This window comes from Stigmatopora nigra, chromosome 5, assembly GCF_051989575.1.
Source record: "Stigmatopora nigra isolate UIUO_SnigA chromosome 5, RoL_Snig_1.1, whole genome shotgun sequence".
Lineage (NCBI taxonomy): Eukaryota > Metazoa > Chordata > Actinopteri > Syngnathiformes > Syngnathidae > Stigmatopora > Stigmatopora nigra.
Genome location: NC_135512.1, coordinates 4,222,926 through 4,239,502, shown reverse-complemented (window position 1 = coordinate 4,239,502; position 16,577 = coordinate 4,222,926). Strand labels below are relative to the sequence as shown.

The 16,577-nt window shown below is 39.1% G+C and overlaps 1 protein-coding gene and 1 long non-coding RNA gene across 7 annotated transcripts in view; one reads left to right on the top strand and one right to left on the bottom strand.

Annotated features, from left to right (window-relative positions):
• The window catches only part of LOC144196314 (uncharacterized), a 77,433-nt gene that overhangs the window by 20,011 nt on the left and 40,845 nt on the right, over positions 1–16,577 (top strand). For 3 of the 6 annotated variants that reach the window (XM_077716335.1, XM_077716334.1, XM_077716333.1), the window contains 2 exons: positions 494–637; positions 6,518–6,575. In XM_077716335.1, coding sequence (XP_077572461.1) covers positions 494–637; positions 6,518–6,575 — 202 coding nt within the window. Of the gene's footprint in view, positions 1–493; positions 638–2,152; positions 2,544–6,517; positions 6,576–16,577 lie in introns of those variants that run through there. The other 3 variants (XM_077716336.1, XM_077716338.1, XM_077716337.1) reach the window with 3 other exon arrangements.
• LOC144196315 (uncharacterized) overlaps positions 1–16,577 on the bottom strand; it is a 106,485-nt gene that overhangs the window by 75,174 nt on the left and 14,734 nt on the right. The window lies entirely within an intron of this gene.

Below are 16,577 nucleotides of genomic sequence, written 5' to 3'. Positions count from 1 at the left end.
TCAGACTCTATTGGATGACAAGCTTTTTTGGGGATGAGGGTTGGCTGAAGGCTACTATGTGAGTCATAAAGCACAGTTAGGTTATGTGTCCTGCCAGGAGAGTCTCTGGCGAGTGCGTCACTCTTCCTTGTTGGGTCAGGAAGCGAGTGGGGTTAAACAGAGAGAATCCCGCAAATGTTGGCTAGGAAACGCCACAACGACATCACACACTTCCCACCACAGGGAGTTTACGCTTGCATATTCGGGTTTATTCATGCGAGCATCTTTGGTTGTGGTCTACAACCCAAAACCTAGCTTTGAGAGGACTGTACACCTCCACCAACGCTTAAATACCATCAAAAATTAGGAAAAATTGTTGCTAAAACACAATTTTCACCTTTTCTAGGTTTCAGTTTGTCTTTCTCTGACTGTTCTGCAGTTAATGATATGTGAAGCTAGGCATTTAATCTAACTGGGTTAACTAAATGTTAATTTCTCATTGTGTCTTCACCAGGAAAATACCTTCATCCTTTTGAAAACGGTGCCTGAAGGCAGCGCCACCTGCTGGAGTAAAACTCCTCCCACGTGTGGTCACGGAAGCAGAACAAGCCTGATGGTAGCGAACATCAGACGTCGGCTGACACAAGATCAATCACAGGTCTGTTCAAGTGATTTTTATTGGCTCTAAAAAGTCCTTGCCACAAGCCTAACAGGGGGCATTCATCTTCACCCCCGCAAAGCATACATCTCCCAACACCAACGACTTAAAAGAAAATGACAGCTCGCCAACACACTGCGTCTAAATAGATGTGTTCCTATCACACATACAGGCCAAATCAATGACCTACTCTTCCTCTTTTTAAAGGGACCAATACTTTGTGTCTCTAGGTGTCCTCCCACCCCCTTTCTTACGATCCATGGCCCTTATCTAAGGTCTCACCTCCAACTAGTGAACCCCAGTTCTTTCCTACTATCTTAGTGTAACAAGGACCAGATTATTAAGATGTTTTTAACTATCTAATAAGACATTTTGTCTCATGATTAGCGTCTACTAGCCAACGGCAAAGATCCCTTACAAAGAATCCAATGTTTGTGAATTGTTTGACATAGTCATGCTGTTTTTCCTTGGGAATAGGGGAATTATATGTAGTCCCTCCTGTGAGTGGTTATATTGTGATGGATATTTATTAGAAATGCATTCAGACATAATAAGGTTTGAGAGGGAATAAGTAGAAAAGAATAACAATGCAAAATAAACATACATAAGCATGACCATAGAAGAACAACATAGAATAATAAGAGTCCAGTTTTAATCATCATATTTACAGGACATAATAAGGAGACAATAAGACAAGACTATCATGTAATAAGCAGAACCTGATCATGTGCAAACTAATTTGGTCAAAATAAGAAAGCTACCATAACATCAATAACCTGAGTAATGAAAGCTACAAAGCAGATTGAGGATGATTTTTTTACAACATGTCCAATCATTAAGTACTCTTTAATATTTGAAAGTATTTGATAAAATGCTAAACATGTTTGTATTTGGGTATTCCCTCAATTGCTGTAAAATGTAGTATTTTCTTTCAAATGTGCACTAGTAAATGTTAATATTGCTCATTTTACATCATCAGTAACTATATTATTTAATAATATGATTCTTAAATATGAAAAAAATGAAATTTCATGTTAAAAAAAGAGAAAAAAAATTATATAAAAGCAATTACCGCTGAACAATTATCTTTAACACATCCCAATTTTACAATTCGTAATTTTATGACTGTTTTGACATTATTTCAATTTTTATTTGGCATTTTCATGACTTTGTCTCATTAAAAAAGGGAAATTTCATAACATTTTAAAATGAGTTACTTAATCATAAGCAAATTCAAGTGTTTTATTTAAAGAATATTACACTTTCCCAGTCATACAAAAGACAAATCATTTTTTGACTGCTGTGTTTCCAAGTTGTCGACTTGTGCATTGCGAGGTTTCTGTAATAGGCCAAAAATGAAAGCAAAAAGAACCAATTTAAGTGTCTTTTGGTACACAAGGTTGCCCACTAAATCTCCCCAGGATGCAATAACAACCTCCTGAAGCGCATGGAACATGAGGACTGTGATATTTTTTTTATTTTTATTTTTTATTTTTACTGGGGCACAAATGAAAGACAGGAACTGGCGGAATGGGGCGGCTAAAGCTCAGCCTGCTTTAAATCACCTCCACCAGGCTTGGCCATTAAAAGCAAGCCGACTCCCTGCTGGCCACAGAGAGGTAAAGGAGAAACTCAGTGACCAGTAAACAATGTCTGCAAAGCCCCCCCGAAGCATTGGGCGGGGAAGGAAATGGCTCATCCCGGGGGGTTCAACTTTGACCTCACCACCGTCCCATAGATGAAATATTTGTCAATTGTCTTGCACATTTTGTTTTTCACTTTAGTTGCCGATAGTGGCGGTCAGAGTTCAACAGTGATGAATCATAACGAACAGAGCCACAAAAAAGTCATATTTTCCAATGTTATTCAGCCATATTGTGAATTTAAAAGTCAAAATACATGTAAACAAGTGCCTTTTCATTTTTTTTAGTAATTTAACCACTTTTAAAGTCGAAAAAAATGAATATTCTTTAAAATATTCTTATGGTGTTGTCAATAAATAAGAAGATGCGTTCCAGAATAGTTTACTGCAAAACAAAGTACATTAAACCAGTTCTAGATGTAATATCTCAGTTCTGTCACCAGCAATTTCCATATTTTAGCTCACATTTTAGTAAAGAGCCAGATGCACCCTTCAAAAGAGCCACATGTGGCTCCCGAGCCATAGGTTCCCTACCCCTGCTCTACGCTATGCATAACTAGCGCTAAAATGGATGTATACTTTTGATTTTCCATGTTGTGGGATAAATACTAGCTCAATTCACATCTAATCAAAGTGACTCCTCTCATTCCCTTTAATCTGAGTAATTTCATAAGCAAATCCAAGGGGGACATCGTCGAGTTAATGATATAAACTCTCTCACACGTGATCCTACTCTAAATGTCGTGTGATAGATGTGAGATTTCCTCATTAGTATTCAGGATGGCCACCATTCACCACAATATAAAGGAACAGGGCAAAAAAACGCCAAGGAAGTCAACTACATTCACTTTTTTTAAAATCCAAGTGCTCTAGGATTAACTTCACGCCAACTATGTAGAGCCTCTCCTAAATTCGTAGACGTATTCGTCACATCACAGTTACCTGCATTGACTGAGCTGTTTAGTCTCTTCACACACTAGACACATATTATGCAAAGTTGAATATCCACGGCAACAACTGTTCCCACTAAAGTGCATGAGTCATTTTTTGTGTTTTATTTCACTTTGAGAGTTCCTTCCCTCCAGCACTGTAAAAAAAAGCTCTCTTTGTGCCAATGGAGCCATTCCTACAGACTTAAAGATACATCCACAAATAAGACAACTATATTTAGAGGCACTTCAAACAAGAAAATGCAATGAACTCATTGGCTTAATGGAAAAAAACAACACATTACATTTAAAATTACAAAAAAAACAAGTTAGGAATCATGCTAATGGTTCATTGGTGACACTTTTCATGGAAGTCTGTAGTCACTTAAAAAATTGAATAAAGAAAAACCAATATCTTCAGTCAAGATATTGCATTTTTTCCTTTTAAAATCAGTGAATGCTATCAACTGAGATTGGAATGAACATTTAAGGTAATTAAACGCTCCAAGAACGTCATTTGGAAAAGTAAAAATCACTTGTTATTGCAGCATCTGCAGTTGAAATCCATGACTACTAAAACAGACATGAGCATACATGAATGCTTTCCATTACATTCATATCCCCATGCTGTGACAGTTAGCACACTCAAATTAGAGTCCTCTCTGTTTCCATGGTACACGTCAAGCACAAGCTGTGGTATAACAAATCGAACTGCAGCCCCCCCCCCCCCCCCCACCCTAAACCTCCTGGCTACAATACCTTGCCTAAATCACAATACAAATATACACCATAAAAAAATTACATACCGTATTTTCACGACTATAAGGCGCACCGAATTACTAAGCGAACCCTCAATGAATGACAGTTTTCCATTTATAAGGCGCACTGTATTATAAGGCGCACTGTATTATAAGGCGCACTGTATTATAAGGCGCACTGTATTATAAGGCGCACTGTATTATAAAGCACACTGTATTATAAGGCGCACTGTATTATAAGGCGCACTGTGTTATAAGGCGCACTGTATTATAAGGCGCACTGTATTATAAGGCACACTGTATTATAGGCGCACTGTATTATAGGCGCACTGTATTATAGGCGCACTGTATTATGAGGCGCACTGTACTATGAGGCACACTGTATTATAAGACGCACTGTATTATAAGGCGCACTGTATTATAAGGCGCACTGTATTATAGGCGCACTGTATTATGAGGCGCACTGTATTATGAGGCGCACTGTACTATAAGGCACACTGTATTATAAGACGCACTGTATTATAAGGCGCACTGTATTTATAAGGCGCACTGTATTAGGAGGCGCACTGTATTAGAAGGCGCACTGTATTATAAGGCACACTGTATTATAAGGCGCACTGTCTATTTTGAAGAAAATTTAACACTTAAGTGCGCCTTATAGTCGTGAAAATACGGTAGTTTAAACCTGCAAGAGCACCTATGGGCCGAGGATGGCAACCACGTGTGTCGTAACCTAGCAACCGGGGAGTAGCTGCCGTGGAAGAGTGATAAAGATGGGCGCGGGAGGCTGTGTTGGGGAGGGAAAGGGGGGTGGTCAGGTGGGTGGTTTCCTCTTGAAAATAATGCCCACGCACTCCTCATTTATTCCTGCCTTTGTTTGAGCGGCTATTTTAAGACCTTTGAGTATGGCTCTCCCTCAACTGAAGATTCATTTATTTTTAGTCACATGGCTGCATTCGTGTGGACTGAAACACTTGAAATCTTTGTCAGTCTGTCTGCATCTGCTTTCCACAACTGCAAGGGAGGATGAGAAGGAAATTTGTGTGCGCACAAACGCAGAGCAGCACAGACAAGAGGGAGTGTTGTCCATCTGTGTTTTTTTAGCCCAATATATTCTTTTGTTTGAGGCAGCCATGCCATGCAACATGTCTATGAATACGTTTATATACACACCTCCATTCTGGAGTGTTTCCTTTTATACATTATTGCCTTTGTATGTATGTACAATGCATACAGGCATTGCCGCAGCTGTGGGTATTCACCCTCATGTAAAAAAAACCCCGGAATTACCGGTCTGAATTGCTTATAATTTAGTTTTGGGATGTTTTATTCTTACTGCAGGATCAAAATGATGATTTTTGCTGTCCGGTTTTGTCAATAGGCATTGGAAATAGGACAAACTTTGTTTTTTGATGATCTGCCCGTGCCTGTGTGGCTTTTCTTTGGCTTTAGAACAGACAAAGAAACTATAAATATACGGTAAACTGATTGGATACTGGTAGGATTATTATTTTGAGTGTGATTGGTTGTTTGGTTGTCATATAGTGGTGAATGTATTCTACTTTCTGCTAAAGAAGATAGGCTCTAGCACCCCCATGGATCTCATGAGGATAAGCGGTTTGGAAAATGAAGTAAAAAAGATAATATACATATATATTTTGTCTTCGTGGAAAATCTTGGTCAGTTCAGGAGGGACTCAGAGTAAATCAAGCTCTCCTCTGCATACAAAGGAGACTTGGTAATCAAGACAAGTTACTCCCTGGACTTCCTGGTGAGGTGTACCAGAAATGTCTCACTGGGACGGTGTCCAGGGGATGATCCAGGACGCATATGTCTCCCTTCTTGCCTGTGAATGTCTATGGATCTCCATGGAGAATTAGCTGGGAAGAGATATGTTTGCATTCCCATGCTCCCATCACCAGATGTATATCTTTTTCCTGTTTTCTTGTTAAATTGTGTCTTATCCTCATGCAGCAATTCTGACCCAGATTTTTGGGGGGGTAATATTGATGTGCATTGTATCATTTCATCTAGTATTTCTAGAAACCAATAGAATGGTGCTGACCAAATGGTATCCCCTATGAAGTGAGGGTTGAGTGCATATTGTTTCCCCCCACCAATAAGCTTTGCATATTCCTGAAAGAAATTGCATTTGAAGTAAAAGCACTACTAGAAGAGCATGGAGCGTGACTATGAATGGTTCACCGTCCTGCCTGCTTCTTAATTTGCATATTCAGAGCTTATGTAGGATGTCACAGGTACAATTTATCTGAGTCATAAGCTATCCCTTCCCCCCCTTTAGATGAAGCACTGCACCCTCTATGTCGTGAACAACTGCAGCAATAAAAAAAAGAAAGAATTAAATCATATAGAAGCGAGATGTGGGTCTTTTTGCGGCATTGCGATTTCACCGTCATTGGCTGGAGAAAGGTCAAAGCAAAGACGCATGGAAATGAGGAAGGAAATAAATAGGCAAGCGTGGAAGAAGTGCTTAGGGAAGAGCAGGGTTACAATCTATTCCCTCTAAACTCCCCTTTCTCTCCCATTACAGACCTCATCAGCATCAAATCCCCACTCGAAGCAGAACCAGGCCCCTCACCCCACATACAGTAAGTCTACATGCCCTCTTTTTTTCCACACACACATCTGTACCTTCACCACAAGCTTTCTTGCAAGAATGAAGCAATTGGTGCAAACTGTATGCATTTAACCACATTTTTACTGTACCTATCAATCTGACTATGACACTGGTAGGCAGTTATTAGCCCCTTATGGAAAAAAAAAAGGTTTCCCATCCCTGATCTTACCAGTTTCTATTAAGGTTATTTTCTTAACCATCTGTGTATTCCGATGGTTTTAACTTTCCACTTTTATAAGCAATTTTTCAGTACACCTCATAATGAATGACGTAATGTTAGACAGACAACACTATGCCAGAAAAAAAACATTTTTAAACATTTTTTAAGGCGATCAGTCATTTTTTTGCATATTTAAACCAGGCTACAATATGATTGATACTTTAGTCCTTTTTTCTGTTTATGTTTCATATGTACTGTTAACGCATGCACTTTTTTATATGTATCGTATCTTGTGCTGACCCGGCCCATCTGTCAAATGTTTTAAGTCAATGTAACCCCCGGACCCAAAAGTTTGCCCACCCCTGGTATAGACTAAGTTAAAAAGTATTATTACTTGCGCTATTCCACCAAAAAAAAAAAGAGTCCAATGCACTTAGGATGGAACTATTTTATAAAAACTTCGGACACAGGCTAGGATCCGGTTCACTTTTGACAAGTTGGATTTGTTTTGTTTCCCTCCTGGCTATGTTTACTTTTACGGGGACATTTTGTCACAGACCTAACCAGATTTGGACCGGACAGGATGTTCTTCTACACGAGAAGTACGATGTAGTGGTACCGTAGGTGGCACAGAAAAAAAAAAGTCTTCTATGCGTGTTGAAGGAGTGTTTATGCCTGTGTGTGAAGGCTTGTTAAGATGGCCTAGTGGGGGTGGCAGGCCTATAATCTGCTCCAAACCGCTCGCAGGCAGAGGCGAGGTGGGCGAGACAGTGATACAGAAAGAGAGCACGAGAAGGAGAGAGCGAGGGCGTGAGGACAAGTGAGAAAGTTGGCAAGGAAAATGGAGAATAAAACAAGAGAGAGTTGAGATACCGGCTGAGAGACATGCTACAGCCGCTGTCCTCTCTTCCCTCTTTCCCGCCCATTGTCACGCTGCGTTCTTGTGGGCGCCGCCGAGGCAGTTAATTCCTCTGACATTTACGCCGCTTTCTCAGCCTCCCCAACACCCCTTTTTTTTTTTTTGGATGACGCAAAGCCAAGGCCGGAACCGCTGTCACCACCCACAATGGCCTCAGGTGCAAAGGAGACGGTACCGAGCCAATGAGGATGCCCTTAGAAACACTCGGCAAGCCAAGCCCCCGTATATTGTGTTCTATTATACAGTATGTCTTGAATAAAACAGGGTCAGTGTGGGTGGAGGAATATGAGATGCCGACGGGGAAGGAGATGAGGGTGGATGAAAAAGCAGAAAAGTGATCGCGACGCACTTCAGTTGAAAAGAAAATAACTCAAATTGATGCATAAAACTTTATGGCGGATATATTGCTTTTACTTATGTAGTTTACATCTACTCCTATTTCTATATATTAGAAAAAAGAAGAAAATACTAATGAGAGAAATTATATTCATACTTTATTTGAGAATATGGACGTTTTTACACCACGGGAATAGTTACAATTAACTTCCTATGGATGACCCAAAAAGATGCGTACCCATGAAAATGTCTATTTTGACTTTGATTAAAAAGCTATTTATTTCAAATTGCAACCACACATTATTCAGTTTATGGAAGACCATTCACCAGAGTTTCAGCTATTTCTGTCAATTTTTAGTCAATTTATGGCTTTCCCAAGATGTGTTCCAAATGTCCACCATTCCGTTGCAAGCAAACCTGTACTCTTCTGACAAAGTTGTCAATCACTTTTACACACTCCTCTTTCGGGATTGGCTCTTATTTTTGCTGTGATGGCAGTTTTCAGTTCCTCAATTGTTTGAGACATTCGTTAAAAATTTGTTTTTTTATCGAATAAAATGTGGGTACGCATCTTTTTGGGTCACCCTGTATAAAAACCGGAAGACCTGAATCAACAAAAACAATCGGAGAGCGACATGGCTAAAGTCAAAGTTCAATTAAAGAGTGTACAAAGGTGAGCTGGGCCAGGTTATTTGCAATTTCTTAAATATGTGATCTAATTAAGTTTATCTATCCCACTTTTGTGTAATCAGCATCATTATAACTTGGCAAAAACCATTATTTTGAAGTACATTGTAAATAACTTCAGGCTATGCCTTTATGTCAAAGTCACGCTAAAGATAACGTGTACACAGCTGTAATTTCGGCCCTTTTAATATTGCAATGCCGTGTCTGGTTATAGTGGAGCCCGGGGGTGTCGTACTTCTCTCTACTTATCTGAGAAGTGTTATGTTGAGTCTTCTTTGCGCACCCTAAAGGACTCACTGATAGATACCTAGTTACGATCAAAGAAAGCACACACACACACACACATGGGTTTTAATGACTACCTAACTCGAGACATAAAGTAAATGCAATGGGAATCAGTCTGTCTGCAAATGAAAGCTTTGCTTTGAATCACAACTGACAAGAGGCATCCGGCGATCCCAGCAGGCCAATTCCTGAATTGCCTTTTGCAAATGACTGTGCGGGAGGGAATGCAAATATGTCTTTGTGGGCCTTAGTGTGCAAACGTCGAGATAATTTTGCTGTGTTTAGTGCCTTTCCAACCATTTTAATAACCATTTTCCAATCAGTAATGTCAACACAAATTCTAAATGTTAACATTTTTCTCTCTTTTATTCTTGGGGATGATTTGGGAATCTTAAATTCACTCATTTGCTGTTATTCTCATCAGTGGCAGTGAAACATGATCATTCACTGTTAGCTAGTTGTTTGTTAAAGTATAAAAAAGTCATGTTGTTACTTTCCAGTACGACAATAACAACACCTCCATGAAAAGTGACGATTGGAGAGAGAAAGTCGTTATGATTGAGCGGCATTCCGCAACCCCCCGCTATCCCCCGCCACATTCGCACCGCCGCATTCCCACTGCCTCCGGTGCTCACCCAGACAGATCTAAATGATATTGACAGTTGAATAAATTTTCTGCATGAAATCACGTGAGCTGGAGCATGCGTTCTTCCCTCTTCAATGACCCACTAGAGTGCTAAATAATTACATTAGTTTCCAGAGGCTAATTTGACTGAAAGCAATAATTTCAGTCCCTAAGCACTATTGTTTTTGCCATACATTTCATATTTCAAAATGAAACTACCGTATTTTCACGACTATAAGGCGCACTTAAAAGTACTAAATTTTCTCCAAAATAGACTGTGCGCCTTATAATCCAGTGCGCCTTATATATGGAAAAAACTGAAAACCAAAAATGAAAAACCACCACTGTCGGATATTAAAAAAACACAAACGCCTGAACTGAAACAATACTGTTAAATATGCAGATGCCATCTTAGTTTACAAAATCTTCCATCATATAGCTGCTCCCCCACTGCAAGATTTTATACGAAAAAAATCCAAAACATCAACAATGGCTGGCTCTAGAGGTGACTGTGTAGTGAGTGATTCATACCTGGAAGTCAATAGCAATTGTCGTATTTTCATGACTATAAGGCGCACTTAAAAGTCTTAAATTTATGGAATATATATGGAAAAATGTCATTCATTGAGGGTGCGCCTTATAATGCGGTGCGCCTTATAGTCGTGAAAATACGGTAAATAAGCTATTTTTGGGGGGAGGGCGTTTATACCAAAGCAGCTAATGAGCCACCAATCAGACTGATCTCCAAGAAGCACACTAAACGACCGTGGCCTTGCAGAGAGCACGCACCCCACGCTTGCCCTTGCCTTCTGGCCAAGTCTGCCTGGCAACAATTAATGCTAAAGTGTCGCTTGCCATGCATTGCAATCTGCTCTGGATTGATTGGTAGAAAAATCAATGCTGCTCAGGGGAATGACTGCCAACATTTATAGAGTTGTCATTGTAGCCTTAGCTGAGCGACGGGAGTGGCACTGGTGTACAATAGCTTTGCGGATGTTTGTTTAAGTCTAGGGGCCTGTGGGTGTTGACACAGCTGCCAGGGGAGACAGAAACATTTGGTAATACTACATTGAGTCGGAGGGTTTTTGAAGGGGCAATGACTTTGCAACAAGGATATTCCAGGTTTCCAGGTGATTTTTTTTTATGAATAGTGTAGTCTTGTTTCAGGAGTGAATAACTGAGGACTGTTTTCTATCTTTCATAGCATTACTTTTACCGCAATTTGCCTGGAAGTCTGTGTGAAATGGGCTTCTGTTTGTGTTACTCAGAAAGTGTTGGTTTGGCCTTTTCAATGACAGGAAACCGATGCGTTTCTCAAGCCTGCATTCATGAACCTTTTGTCTGTTCCAGAGTTCAACTCTTCCGGGAAAAAAAAATGACAACGTTTCAGAATAACACCAGTAGTTATTTTTGTTTCATGTCACAAAGGGCTTGACTGTGTAAACACATTATCTAATGTGGAAATTGTCGGGGCAGAAAAGTCAAATAGAGCTTTTTTTCTGACTAGTGAGTACATTCAGTAAACGGAAAAGCAGGACCTTCAATAAATAGACCGTGACACAATTCTCTATGCTTGCATAAGTACTAGTTCCGTTTAAACCCGTCTAATTTCATGACGAAAGAAGACAATTTAGTTTAGTTTTATCATAACCAGCACAAATTATCTTCTTCACTGTAGTTTCAGGCTAAAATCACTAATCTAATACCACAAAACCCAAAATTTACCATCCTACTGTTGCCTTTATGTAAAGGTCATAGCATATGCCAGTAATGGAAAAAAAAGGAATCTTATCATGCAAGATAAAAGCACCTTAATCTTGTGATTACAATGTCATGACAGAGACGAAAAGATCTGAAGAAGTCATAAATTACATTTTCAATCTAACGCCAATGCTTTGGAAGTAAACATTACCTTTCAGAGGCTTTTGCAGTGTCATTATAATGAGATAAAAGCTGTGCAAAGCTCATAACTCACACTGTTTACAGCGTTCTCAATGATGACTGAACATATAAGTGGTCCTTCAGAAAAAGAAGATTGTTTGATTCAGACTTTGGTCAAAATTTGAATATAAGACAGAGAAGAGAAGTTTAAATAAAACACTTAAGGGATGTCAGAAAAGCCCATTACGACCTTTTTTTTGTCCACAGGAAAAATGGACACACTATAAGTGGATGCTTGCGGTGGCTAATTGGGACATATTTCAAATATTATTTGTCAGGAAAGAAAGGGTAAAAAGTCTGCCTTTTATTGACACCCCACTGTATTATAAGGCGCACTGTCTATTTTGGAGAAAATTTAAGACTTAAGTGCGCCTTATAGTCGTAAAAATACGGTAATTGCTATTGACTTCCAGGTATAAAGCACTCACTACGCAGTCACCTCTAGAGCCAGCCATTGTTGATGTTTTGGATATTTTTGTATAAAATCTTGCAGTGGGGGAGGAGCTATATGATGGAAGATTTTGTAAACTAAGATGGCATCTGCATATTTAACAGTTTTTTTTTCAGTTCAGGCGTTTTTTTTTATTTTTTTAATATCCTACAGTGGTGGTTTTTCGTTTTTGGTTTTCTGTTTTTTCCATATATAAGCCGCACTGGATTATAAGGTGCACTGTCTATTTTGGAGAAAATGTAAGACTTTTAAGTGCGCCTTATAATCGGGAATATATGGTAGTCTCGTTTATGTTCGCTTGTGAAATTAGTATCAATCGTCACAATGAACACTTGTAAGAACTAACTCACAGGATATCGAACTAAGCCTTATTTTGTTCATTCCCTGCTTTTTCTACCCGAGAGGCTTTCATTGCGATAATAATTGATATTGCAGACTCTTTCCAGGCCAGTATATGTAGGCTCAGAGAACTTATGTGGATGTTATTATAGCTGTCAGGCTTTGTTTACCTTTCATTTCAACATTTTCCTGTCTGTCATTCCTTGGGTTTTTTTTTGTTTTCTCTTCACCCCGGCTGTTGTTTTACTTCATAACAAAGTGAGTTATGTTCCTGCTGGTCCAATACTTTTCTCTCATCCTTTCCTCTTATACTTGATTTGGCTGTTTACGTTCCACTCCATTATTCCCTTGGTTTTATTATGTGCGAGGCCTGCTATTTCGCTCGGCGTGACGTGGGTATGTGCGTGCCTGGGGCATGGAGTATGCTCGAGGAAGTGCGCTAGGACACGTGCTCGGATGACGTGACGTCAGAGGCTTTTGATGCTGATGCAGGTCGGAGGAAATTGTGACGTGTATGAGCGCCGTCTTGACACATTTTGCGTTTCTTTGCCTCTGTGTATGCTGATTGGATAAGAGGGAGTGTTGTGTTGACAGTTCGACAGCAGGCATCAGACTGCAGAGAAACAGCAATGATCCAGTTAGAGGTAACACAACCGGCAATCTGTCTGCCTAAGCCGATGTACGTTTTCTAGAAAATTCACTTGTCTTTCCCTATTAACTGAGTCTTGTTGTAAACCAATGCATTTCCTGGAAAAATGCATTTTCTGGAAGAAAAGAAATGGGATATATAGCCATTGCACAAATGCTTAAAACAAGAGGAAAAATGATTTAATATTTAGATCAGCCTTAAATCCAAAAAGTTTTCATATTGGCCAATAACAGATTTCTTTGGAGTGGATAAAATAACTACATCAAATTGGAAAACACACCAACACTAATAATTGCAATAATAATTGTGTTCTGGTGCCCTTGAAAATGACTTAATTAAATAGATTTTGAAAAATAATCTTCATCTTCTCAAGGCCTAAGTTTATTTCGATCTTAACTCCCAAAAGTCTTGGTCTAAGTGAGTTCTGGTCTTAGGCAAGTTTCGGTTTTGGACACAATGTTTTTTTAGCATAACAATACTTGACAATCTCATAAGAGTTTTTCATGATACATAATTTTTTTAATGTGACCACCAACTTTTACAGATAAACTTCTTTGTTTAGTGGCATGAGTAAATCCTGTCTTTTTCCACACATTGCGTTTCCATTACTTCATTAAGTGTAAAGTAAAGGCATCATGTGTAATTATATACAGTTAGGCTTGAAAAAACAACTGCTGATAACTATTTTTCAGCCATCTGTTCTTAAACTGAGCAGCAATTGTGACTCCATGCAGCAAAATGCATGGGAAGGACTTGACCTTTATGAGCAGACATATCGTACTTCCACCAAATGATCCAGTCACACTTTAGAGGGGATTATAGAGATGAATATTGCACTTCACTACACTCGGCTGAGTTCTATCTTCAGATTTAGCGGCATTCGAATTCAACTAGTCTGCTTACCCTTTATCTGCGTTTCAGCCAAGCGGAAACTTAAAGTTTCATGTTTCCACAACCAACAGTTTACCTCTAGGTGAAGGATGTTACGAAAGTATAGACCAGGGGTGTCAAACTCCCTTTGGTCTGCGGGCCGAATACAGTTTAATTTGAGATCAAGCGGGCCGGACCAGTAAACTCATTGCAAAATGACATAGAACTAACAATAAGCCCACTTTTTTTTTTCCTTTGTATTAGTCACTAATACTAATAATTAGTGCAAAGAATGAGTAAATTATCAAAATGTTTATTAACAGAATTTTCCTTTTACATTATGAACAATATATTCTGAACTAGAGAATAACATAAGAACATAAATAAATGTCAATTCATGTTGTCTGCACTTACTAAAACACTGCGTCCCCTAGCGGATAATACAACAACTACAAATTGTAAAGAAAATTCATTTTTTTTTTATACAATGCAGCTTTCTTCCCCGGGCCGTGCCAAACCACCAGACGGGCCGAATCCGGCCCGCGGGCTGTATGTTTGACACCACTGCTATAGACGCTGTAGTTTGTATAAACAGAAACGTTGCACAAATGTGTGTTTGATTTACACTTGCAATACTGTACGATACATGACGGCAGACAATGAAACAGGGTGAGTGGCCTAAAGCCACTTGGGACTGTTGACAATACACATCACATAGAGGACGATGTTGAGGGTTTATTGATCTAAATTCTGTTCGAATGGCTTGATCATTTGATTTTGATTAAAGTCTTTGGAGGTGTTGTGTTGAAAATGCACAAGGGATAGCGAGTCGTCGCCATGTCTATAATAGAACTGCCCTTTGTATTGGGTTCAAAAGAGAAGGAAGTGCTGACCGAATCGACCACAGGGCTTTAACTCACGAGCTAGCACTTTCCTTCACACCTGACCTTCATTTTAGGTCAGCTGTCAACGGATGTCTGGGCCTCTTTTTGACACACAAAAAAAGTGTGTAAAATGAAGATAAGTCTAGAGTTCTACTATAGCTTGAAGAGAGAGAAAAAACACCAATTGGGACAAGAAAATCAATCATGTTGTTTGGCCTCATCATATTATTTATTGCTATATTGGCATAAATACAGAATTTCCCCCTATGGGGATAATTAGCATAGTAGGTAAAATGAAAATATTGATTTTTTCTAGGTCCTTCAAAATTACAATTATTCTAGTTCCATAGAATTTGTGCTGTTTACTACTTGTGGGAAATTTAGTTCTCAGCGTCCAAAAAAAAAAAAAAAATCAATCATTATGTCTTTCTTATTATTATTGTATATTTAACATATTTTGTTCATTTTATGGCTGTGGTTTGCTGTGATTTATAACTTCATCTGCAAGTATTGTTTTTAAATTAGTGTTATGTTGTCATTTAAAGTCTGGATTACAATACATTTGTCCACATACAGTACTTTTGTCCAGATATTAGGTTATATTCTTCGTAAATTCAGTCCTTAGATATGAAAAAATTGCCTGACATTGCATTAAGTCTTTGCAGTCTCCTCAACTGACACTGACGCAATTTCGTTAAAGTTAAACATAGCCCACATCTTCAACGCACCTGTCTCTTGTCACATTTTTACATCGACTAAACATTTGCTCATTTCCACCAGAACTCATTGTCTATATATCTGCCCATGATAGTTACTCAACCCACTTCAAGTCGCAATGGAAATACTGCAAAACGCATTCTTCCATGACACTTTTTTTTTAGCCAAACGCTGAATTCGGCGTACTGATTCTTCGGTCTCCACTTGAAGTTTTCAGTGTGGGCAGAGGGTGATGAATACAACGGAGAGGAGCGAGGACGAGTCGGGGGGTGTAGGGGATTGCGTGGGTGAGTGCAGGACGGGAGATAAGGGGAGAGGGGAGGGTTAAGTTAGTGCCTACACACAGGGTTCTATCCCAGAGCCTCTCTCACGTCTCCCACGCCGGGCCCCTCTAACCTGGCCTAGCGCCTCTTTTTAAGTCTGCCTATGCCACCTTCCCACTCCCTGTAGATGTCTGCAAAGTGAAGCGTTTTTCCAACTAGCTCACCAGACAAGCCTTCTGACAAGATTTGGGGGGTCTTTCATCTAATTTTGCAGCTTCTCGGCAGTTCTATTTGGTTCTGTTTGTCTTGACTGTTTGTTAAACTGTGTTTACTTGGCAGGTTAGTTGTGTAGAATTTGAAATAGTATTCATTGTTGGAAGCAAGTGATGTATTAGTGTTTGGTTTTATTTGGAGGAGGGAAAATAAAAGTTGTGTTTAGCTTTGACAGATTTACTATACTGGCAGTTTATAAAGGTTTGGGAGACTTTCTCATTTTATTGAATAATGGGGTTTCAAAATGTGGGTGTATGGGTATCAACAGTGTTTTTTTTAACAATACACAACATGGTTGTGTGTATTTTCTTGATGAAATTATCTCATAAGTGTAATAATTTCATAGATTTGGTGGTTATCTCCCTTCTTAACAGTGCTTTTGGTTGAATTTTAAGTTTCAGTTTTTCATAGCCATGCTGTCATTTAGCCAAAATTGGCCTTGGTGCATCCTTTATTGGTTGAAATCATTTATTGTTTCCTCATTTGGTTAAAAGAGAGGTTTGCTGTATCCTTTTTAATGGGTTTGGAGACAAATATGTTCACCATAAACTTATCCAAGTCACACTTTGTGCAT